At 43.0% G+C, this 9,756-nt stretch overlaps 2 protein-coding genes across 2 annotated transcripts; both read left to right on the forward strand.

Moving 5' to 3' along the window:
* The first annotated feature begins 1,497 nt into the window (after window positions 1-1,497).
* LOC120662533 (protein ALP1-like) lies at window positions 1,498-3,146 on the forward strand. Its single transcript, XM_039941664.1, has 3 exons — window positions 1,498-2,716; window positions 2,803-2,934; window positions 3,026-3,146. Exon 1 carries the CDS (start codon window positions 1,498-1,500, stop codon window positions 2,701-2,703), a length of 1,206 nt encoding a protein of 401 aa, XP_039797598.1. The 3' UTR covers window positions 2,704-2,716; window positions 2,803-2,934; window positions 3,026-3,146.
* Window positions 2,817-4,874, forward strand: LOC120662534. The gene is made up of 7 exons (XM_039941665.1): window positions 2,817-2,934; window positions 3,026-3,072; window positions 3,171-3,335; window positions 3,450-3,522; window positions 3,619-4,229; window positions 4,316-4,368; window positions 4,508-4,874. The coding sequence occupies exons 1-6, from the start codon at window positions 2,817-2,819 to the stop codon at window positions 4,331-4,333; spliced, it is 1,032 nt and encodes a 343-aa protein (XP_039797599.1). The 3' UTR covers window positions 4,334-4,368; window positions 4,508-4,874.
* The last annotated feature ends 4,882 nt before the right edge of the window (window positions 4,875-9,756 follow it).

The raw sequence follows: 9,756 nt of genomic DNA on the forward strand, positions 1-9,756 counted from the left end.
GGCACACAAAACTTGCTAAAGAAAAAATATCTAAACAAACTAATATTACAATACATGGATTCTAATTTCCTTTCTACAGAATCCTCCTTGATTAAGCTTCTTCCGTCTCGCACGTGGAAAGGCCGATATGCATGCGGAATCAACCCTAAACTCCATTAAGGCCTCGTTTGGATAGACGTGGTTTGGGGTGGATCGGAGCCCAAACCCCGTCTCCTGTGGATTGAAGCCCACGTCGGGGCGAGCTCCCCTGTTGGGCCAAAATTTACATTTGGCAAGACGCGGGTCAGCGTGGATTATAGCCCAATACCCGTCGACCCACGGGGGAGACAAAAATCTCCACCTGACCCGTGGTGTGGAAACCCTATCGCTTCTTCGCGTCCTCAAGCGCTGCCTCGTCGCCGCCTTCCACGCGACGCGCTACGCCGCCTCGCCCTTCGCCCTTCGCAGCGCCGCCTCCTCCACACCCCTTGCAACTCCGGCGGCTCTCGTCGTCCGCACCCTCGGCGTCTCCCTCGAGTTCACGTATCCACTCCGGTAGCCCCTCATCGATCCCACGGTTTCCCGTGAGCCTGTCCCTCCTTGCTTGCGTCCCCTCTTCTCTCAGTTCGTATTGCACTTCTTCTCTGTTTCGATTTGAACTTCCTCTTCTCTGATGTACAGATCTTGAATCTTGGAGGCAACCTCTACGCCAAGCTCCTGATTGGTGACCACTTCTCCATCGCAGTAGGAAAAGGTGCGAGATGCATGCTGTGATCGTGTGGTAATCTTAGATTCTTTTTTGAGCAGCTTGTGGAATTGTTGGCAAAGAGACATTAATACGTCAAGTCTGATAATTAGGCACTTCTAGATGATAGAATGTTGTGTTTCGTATGCTATGGGATAGTAACCGGCTACCTGCGTTGAATTGAGTCGTAGTATATCACTTTCCTCACATAACATTGTCTGGTGCACATGCAAAGGGTACTAAGATGCCCTTGGAAAGGAATCTGGGCTTTTGAAATATCTGAATTTGCTAGGCTTTACTGTTCTTAATCACTTGAAGTCATGAAACGGTTGCTTGCAGCATATTGAACCAATACACTTAGACGCTTAGCAGAGTATTTAACAATTCATTAGATACCCATTCTCCCCCGATGGAGAATTGCTCTAGTGTAGTGGACACTAGACACATAATCTACTTGAGTACGTGGCTACCTACCACTTCGCCTTGCAAGTTTTTTTCCTTTACTGTAGTAATATTTTGCGACACTGGTAGTTCAGTGAGCTAGTAGTATATACTTAGGTGTTTTGCTTGTTTGCAGACTAAACCATTGTAGATATTTATCGTAGCATATCATTGTTTATGAATTAGCTTCTCTATTAACTGATTCTGTAGCTGAATTACTTCCTGGTGCATATGCTAGCATAGTTTTGTCACTTTTCTGAAGGATAGGACTCTGTTTTAATAGTTACGGTGTTGTTTCTTCATACATGTAGAATATTTGAAGGTTTAGAAAAATGAATTCGAGGGTGGACAATCTAGTTAGGAGGAGGGTGGAAGATGTGGATGAGATTATGCTATTTATATTACCTGCAGTGTACCTTTTAAGTAGCAATGGAGGAAGGAAAAAGAGACCTAGGCATACATCTAAGCTGTCTGGCAAAGAGAAACTAAAAGAAATCTTAGAGGGACATCCAAAGAACTGTTGTGTTGCATTCCGCATGGAGCCAATTGTCTTTAGAGAGATTGCGGACTTTCTCAAAAGAGAGCATCTGTTACGTGACACAAGGGGTGTGAGAGTGGATGAGAGATTAGGATTCTTCCTATTTATGCTGTCTCATAATGCTAGCTATGAGGATCTGCAATATGAATTTAAGCATAGTGGTGAGACCATCCATCGCCATATTAAGGCAGTTTTCAATATAATCCCAGCTCTCACCTATAGATTTGTGAAGCCTGCTATTGGAACTGGTACACACTGGAAGATTAGTACAGATCCTCGGTTCTTTCCCTACTTCGAGAACTGCCTAGGAGCCATTGATGGTACTCATATTCCTATTACCATCGGTGAAGAAAAGCAAGCTCCCTATAGGAACCGCAAGGGTACATTGAGCCAGAACGTGATGCTAGCATGTGATTTTGACCTGAACTTCACTTTTATATCATCTGGTTGGGAGGGCTCTGCTACAGATGCTAGGGTTCTGAGGTCTGCATTACTTAGAGGATTTCATGTTCCTGAGGGCAAATATTATCTTGTTGATGGTGGATATGCTAACACACCATCTTTCCTTGCACCCTATCGTGGCGTCCGTTACCACTTAAAGGAGTTTGGCCATGGTCATCATCGGCCAAGCAATTATAAGGAGCTATTCAATCATCGCCATGCATTGCTGCGGAATCACATAGAGAGAGCAATCGGTGTTTTGAAGAAGCGCTTCCCTATCTTAAAAATTGGCACACATCACCCAATTAAGAACCAAGTGAAGATACCAGCAGCAGCAGTGATATTTCACAATCTTATACGGATGTATAATGGGGATGAGGGTTGGTTGGATCATCAACCGGATAACATACCACCAGAAGATTTTGTTGATCTTCCTGAAGGTGACGATCACTATAACAATGATGTGATGTCACTTACTAGTCAAATAGATAATGGGAATTATCTTAGGGATATGATTGCAATGAATATGTGGAATGACTACAGTCACAACCAGTCTTGATTTTTTTTATAATGTAAGTTTATTCTTTTATGGAAGGAATGCGTTACCTATTATGTTTGTGTTATCTATGCTCATGACGGTTGTGATAATTCATCACAGATTGCTTTTTGGTGATGTATGCAAGAGGTTCGCCAAAGTTCAACATGATGCAAGCTACATTTAAGCAAAGGAAGTTGTCACCAAGAGGTGGTGGTGTACATAAGAGAGCATCACCTAAAGCAACACAGCAAGGTATGTGATAAGTCCAGACAATTTACATTAATCAGATTTCAATTTTGCCACTCTAAATTTGCACATCTTAATTTAATTTAATTATCTGCAGTGGTTCGCAAAAGAGCAAATTGGAATCTAGGACTTGAAAAGGGTTTGGTTGAACTTCTACACTACCACAACAATGATTGTTACAGAAGTCAGAATGGATGGTCCTCAGAGGAATGGAATAGAATTGTAAAAATGTTTCAAGAAAGGTTTACACATTTTCTTTCTCGAGGTTGCAAATTCAAGAGAAAGAGAAGGAACTGAAGAGGGATTACAACCTACTCAAAGAAGCTAAAAAACAAAGTGGGGTACATTGGAATGAAGTTTTGGGCCTTATTGAAGCTGAACCCCCAATTTGGGATAACATAATCCTGGTAAAGCTCGAAAATAACTTGAATTTCTATTTTACATTTAGCTCTAAATTGCCTATTGGATTTGCTATTTTTCTTGTTGAGATATAAAATAACTTCAATTTCTGTTTTCAATAGTCCTATCCTAAAGCTAAAAAGTTCCAGACCAAGCCTTTTCCCTTGTTTGATTCACTTGGAGAGTTGTATGATGGTAAATTTCCAATGATAAATATTTGACCTTCTCAATAAGTATAAATATGCACTACTCTGCTTGTGCTCACACTAATGGACATAATTTCTTGCTCAGGACATGTAGCCGAGGGATCCTTGAACTTCACATCTCTTGAGCCAACAACATTAGAACCAGCAAGGGGCACAAAAGTCGGTGCTAGTGAAGACTTGGAGCTTGACGACAACAATTCTGCACAATTTGCCAATTTTGATGATGATAACAGTGATGATGAAGTGAGGATCTTGCAACAGTCCGAACCAAGATGTGTTGCTACTATGGGATCAAATAGGCCTAGGCCTGCTGCAACAAGGTCTGGAAAAGAACCTGCTGCAACAAGTTTAGGAAAAGAACCTGCTGTACCAAGATCAAGAAAAGAACTTAATGCAACAAATGGAGGAGTCAAGGTTGGGAAAAGACAGAATCAAGAAAATATCACTGGCATGTTGACGAATTACATGGAAATGAAAGCAAAGCAAATTGAAGAGGAGGCTGCCGAAAAAGCAAAGACTGTAGCAGAAGAAGCTGATTACTCTATCAAAAATTGCATAAGTCTTATGAACAGTATTGAAGAACTCTCTAGTGAGGAAAAGGCTGAAGCTTTTGATGTGTTCAAGGATGCACAAAACAGGCAGATCTTCATGACTGCGGAACCTGTTGCACGCCTAATATGGCTGAGGAACAAAATGGTATGGTTACTAACATATATTGGTTCAGTCCTTGTGATTTGTAATGACATCTGCTCCTAATGTAACCAGTTTGTTCCTCTTTGCAGCGGAAAGGGAGATGTTAATTCTGTATTGAGGGGTGGTTCTACTTTGGCTTGAGGTGATTGCTCTTTCTCAGTTTATTAGTAAAACAAAAATAAATACCTTGATGTGCTGTCAATGCTTTATTTATGTATCAATGCTTTACTTATGCAGTTAACATTCTTTGGCTTTCATGTTCACATATTCTTTTGTTTCAGGGCTAACTGATGCATATCAAGAGGTTTTGGTAGCAGACGACTTATTTTGGTTTAGGGCTACTGATGCAAATCTAGAGGTTTTGGTAGCAGGCGACTTCTTTTGTTTCAGGGCTACTAATGCATATTAGGAGCTTTTGCAGGGGACGTGTTTCTAATTTTTTAACCTGGTAATTATGCATGAGTAACTCCTTTGTGGGCATTTTGAGAGCAATCTGCTTGTCTTGTACTAGGGCAATGTACTGCCAAAAGTTATTCCTTTCAGATTGTGCAGAACTAAGTGTTTGTGAGGCATGCCATATATGCAGTTCGCACTTGAGCCATTCAAATAATTTCACTGATCCTCATATTGGTGAGAGCTACTTCTACATGGACGGCGGCGATTATATTATCTGTTTGTTGTTTGATTGAGGATGTACATACGTGCATTTTGTGTTTGATGATTGCAATAGCTTGAAGCCAATCCTTGAGAAGGAAACGTATTTTTATTTCTGGTGAATGATTACTTCTAGTTGTTTATTACTATGGGTAGCACGGGGCCGCCAGGGAGCGATTCCGTCCAACCAATCCAAGTCATCCCAAATGATATAGTTAAGCCATGGATTAAACCCCTCACGGTGGACGTGGATTGGGTGGTGGGAGGGGATCAACCCAATCCCCATGTGGGTGGATTCTCCTTTGGTTTGTGCACCACGGTTGCCAAACGAAGCCTAACCTGGATTACCTTCCATGCGGCAACCTTTCTTTATTTTATTATAATCTCTTTTGCCCCACGCAAGCTGATCCTTCCTTGTATCTCTCGTATGGGAAGCTTCCTGAGCTTTTGACTTGAATGCTAACCACGTGATTATGCGGCTAGATTAAGCCAAATAATTCACGCACCATCTGCAACACAAATAAATGGATATATGCACGTGCAGACCCCAGATTCCATTTGACGTGCTTCAATCATCCAAATAAAATAATCCGGCCAAGATGCCAATCATGTTTGCTAATGAAGCTCATGTTGTTTCCTTCACACGTAACTTCATATGTTGCAAGCAAACTCTTTTGTGCTCCTCTTGCCACGTGAGAATTCCCAACTAGCAGGCTTCGAGCTCCATCGGCAACTGCTGTCATCTTTTCAAGTCAACACAAACAACCGATTGCTTTGTAATTCAAATTATATCGGATTTATCAAAATCCGGTGTCAACAACGTTGTTTCGACGACGTATGCGTAACATTGTCCACACGGCGGGAATTGTATGGATGCCGGTTCTATAGTGATCGGTAATGAATAGGAACGCTTTCATTAGTGCTGGCACGAAAGGTTCGTTTTGTATACTGTCAATTTTCTGCAGGTACGCTAACTTGAAAACGAATCTTAGGCTATCTAGCTATATCGACTAGTTATATTGCAAGAGACATAATATGTATGCCACCAAAGTCAATTGCGTAAGACCAAGACTACTTGGCAATTCTTTTCCTTGGTGAGGACGGATAGGTTCTGCATTCATCCTCCAAATTATTAGCAAAGAAATCTTTGAAAGAAATCGTAACCAAAAAGGCTAAAACCCTATCCTAAGGAGCATCTAGATAGTTTGCAAATTTAGGGAAATTGGTTTCCACGAATTTTAAAACTATGACGAATTGCTCAAATCAACTTGGGGTAGTTTTATGAAATGAGGCTACCTAAGTCAACTAACTCCTGTAAAAATTTGGGAATTTTTTAAGCCAACTAGCTTGGGGTTTTTGAAATTAGATCAACCCTTGGTAAAACTGTCAACTCTGAGCAGTCTGTTTAAACTAAATTTTTCGACCTACTAAAGTTGTTCAAATAAAAGATCGTTCAACACGAAAGTTGTAGATAACTTAATGATAAACTTACCTTAAAAATTTTAATTATCTTTGTCAAATGGTTTGGTAGTTATGGTCAAATTACACCCTCTCTGGACACACAGATTTCCTGGTTGACATCACTCTGAAAACCTGAGCATATCACCATCTTGGAGTCCGAATTGGTCTTATTAATGACTAGATGAAATGTTCCTTATTATCCTAGGGATCCCCTGTAAATTTTTGAGAATTTTCTGAGCTTGTTATCTAGAGTTTTGATCAATTTCTTTCACTGACCAGAATCAGTTATTCTTTGTCTGCCATCAGCTGATCCATCGGTCTTTTGTTGGGACAGATGGACGAGCTGGTGCTTGTTGATGAGCAGGGGCACGTGCACTCCGCTTGCTTGCACTAGGACGGACTTCCTCGCCGTCTTTGGGAGCTTTTGAGTGCAGCCGGTTACCTCCAGCCACCGATCTATGATGGCCACGACTTTGTGGAGGACGGAGTTCACCGCTGCAGTGTGACGATGGTGATCCCACAGCATCTGCTCAACGGGTGGGAGCCGATCGTGACTCAGATGGTCGGACACCATCTGCTGGACACTTGGGAGCTCATCTCCATGAGGGTGCTGACCACGTTCTACTCCTTGCACCCTTTGGAAGTGGTTCTGACCGCGTACGGGTTGTTCCCTGCACACGACCCGGCCGACCCGCTTTGGCTAGACCGTATGGCTCACGTGGACGCAGTCGCGACCCTCGACCCAGTCGGAGCACTCTGGACGACAGCATTGTTCTTAGACAGTCTCTATAGACTTCACAGTTTTCAGAGTTACGCCGTCGCTCAGTTGGTGGACCAGGCTCAGGCCTTGCACCTGACTGTCCACCTGAGGGACGAGCAGCTTCAGGAGGCTAGTGCCGAGCTCGAGAACAGGGCTGCTCTTATCACCCAGCTCCACAGCCAGATCCACGAGCTTCAAGACACGGTGATGGATCGTGACACTACGATCAACTTCTTGGAGGACCAGTTTCACGACCTTCAGCTTGACCTGGACGACGCTCAGGCTCAGCTCCACCAGATGCAGGTGTTGTCGGTCAAAACCCACAGGCGAGTAGCGACAGGCAACACAAAGAGCCGGTAGGTCGCCGGGGCGCTGGCAGGCACTGCTCCCTCGGTCAACGGCCCGCAATCTGGCACACGCCTTTGTTTCGAGGGTCGCGGGGCGTGCCACCTGACCTATACCTGATCAGGAAGGTGCGAAACGTGTTTCAGTGATCTACCTGCATGCACAGACATATGTAAACGTAAAATCCGAGCCGTGGTCGGCTCCCCGGGACGACTCTTGCATCGGCTTTAAAGAGCCGATTGAGTCCCGGTGTCAGATTGGATCTGTTTGCATCCGGATATTGATAAATAAAGCAAATAACTGTAAAGCTGCTTCAATTAAATCTAACTAATCTAATCCACAACGGTAAAAGCTTCACTGCTAGATCGGAACATCCTACACGTGATTGTGCCTAATGAATGTAACAGATAACTAAACCATAACCAAGAACAGAGGCCTAAGAACTAGCAAGAGCCGATTCCCGGAACAATCCCTATCAAGGCTAAGACAGAGTATCTAATACACCACCGGATCATCCAACCCGTTTGCAAGGCCTAACCTAGCAGATATTACGCCAACTCTTATGTACAAGAGCAAACCGTAATAGATTGGATCTATTAGATATAAGAGAAGCAGGGTGTTGTCTCCGTGCAACTAATTCTATGTGACAAGAACTAGCATAAGATTGAAACGTGACTGCACAGAGACAACATGATATTCGTAGATGATAAGCAATGAAAGCACGATGAATCTACTAAAAACCATGCTATGAACATCAGGATAACTAGCATTACTCGCCATCAAAAATGCTTCAGTACGAGTAATACCAAGGTAAAAGCAAGAACAATACTGCTCTGATCGCAAGACGCGATCAGGGCAGCATGGTGCTTACTTGGATGAAACCCTAAGATTAGAGGTGGCGATGCACCGAGATTGTTGTGGTGGAGGCACCCGCCGTGTGTAAACGAATGCCGTCATCTTTATTCAATAGCATATGGGTACATATTTATAGTCCGGAGACTTCTTGCCGTGCAAGGCAACTTCAAACACTTCCTAAAATAATGGATTACAAATTGATAAGGATTTCTAAGACTAAATAATATGATCTGGACTCTTTCCTCCACCGGCCCAGATCTTCATGAAGCTTCCAAATATTAGCCGAAACATGCCGTATAGTTGTGACAGATTCTGGTCGTCCTATTATTTCGGCAATTCCCGTCGACTCCAAGCGAATCTGGACGTGATTCCAGTTGTATTGGAAAGCTTATCTCCTTAGCTTTCCAGCCATAAATAGAACGCCCCAAACGGAGTCCATATGTGGCCTGGGCGTCCATTTTCGTCCGGCCTCTTCCTGCAGTCCGAACCAGCCTCGCGAATAAACTGGGCTTCAACATGGATTAGGCCTGTAACTCCATCTCGGCTTGAGCCTTGAGTGTACAGTTATCATCATATTTGGCCAAACTTATGATATAAGCCTGGCTAAATGGACTCCTTTACCGTGGGCTTCTTCTGACATTTGGGCCTACCAATCCTGGTCAAATTCTGGCGATAACACATGCCCCCCAAGTTTGGCCAAATATGACAGAATCTTCTAAGCGCCAGCCGTAAACCAAATAAGAACATCATCTCCTCAAATTGTCTTCTTATGCCATTGATGGTCTTGCCCCCCGAGCCGATAGATCGGCTATTAGCCAACTGACTTTGTGACCGATTGCTTGAACCGGCCTCACGCCTTTCTCGACCAGTCTCAATGTTGTTGCAGACCGGTCCTAGTTTTCACATTCCATGGATGGCACTGACTTATGTGATCATCCTCGTGCTTCATCAGCTCAGCATCAACACACATGGTCTCTCCTGCAAAACAATCACTTGCCGAACCGACGCTACAAATATCATTGTGAATCAGCTAAAAGCTGATGAATCATATTCGGTTAGCCAAACAGTCAACATAAATCAAACCATCATCATTGATAAAAATTTCTCCCCCCCACAAAAATATACTATGTCATGCAAAGAGTGAGTGTGAACTTCCAGGTATGTCTTAAAGCATTTACAAGTGCTAGCATGTATATACAGTGAGGGTATAGCATAAAGACACTGCATAGAAAAGCTCAAAAGAATATATCTATATTAGAACATGAGTAAGCAATTTTTAGGATTTTTCAAAATAAAAAGCATCACCACTTAGCCCAACCAACTAGTACATTAAAGCATAACAAGTAAAAACCAGCAAGTACCTACACCAGTGAGCTCTTTCCGATACAAGGATCTTTTAACAAGCTTGATTATTCATGCCCTCAGGTCTTGCAGGTTAAAACATATTGCATTTGA

The sequence above is a fragment of the Panicum virgatum genome, chromosome 2N (genome assembly GCF_016808335.1).
Source record: "Panicum virgatum strain AP13 chromosome 2N, P.virgatum_v5, whole genome shotgun sequence".
NCBI classification, from domain to species: Eukaryota; Viridiplantae; Streptophyta; class Magnoliopsida; order Poales; family Poaceae; genus Panicum; species Panicum virgatum.

Bases quoted from the DNA above. Each gene is read 5' to 3' on its own strand.
- LOC120662533 (XM_039941664.1), top strand. From the start codon at position 1,498: ATGAATTCGAGGGTGGACAATCTAGTTAGGAGGAGGGTGGAAGATGTG.
- LOC120662534 (XM_039941665.1), top strand. From the start codon at position 2,817: ATGTATGCAAGAGGTTCGCCAAAGTTCAACATGATGCAAGCTACATTT. The intron at 3,336-3,449 runs GTAAAGCTCGAA...TGTTTTCAATAG, and splicing joins TTTGGGATAACATAATCCTG to TCCTATCCTAAAGCTAAAAA. The intron at 3,523-3,618 runs GTAAATTTCCAA...TTTCTTGCTCAG, and splicing joins ACTTGGAGAGTTGTATGATG to GACATGTAGCCGAGGGATCC.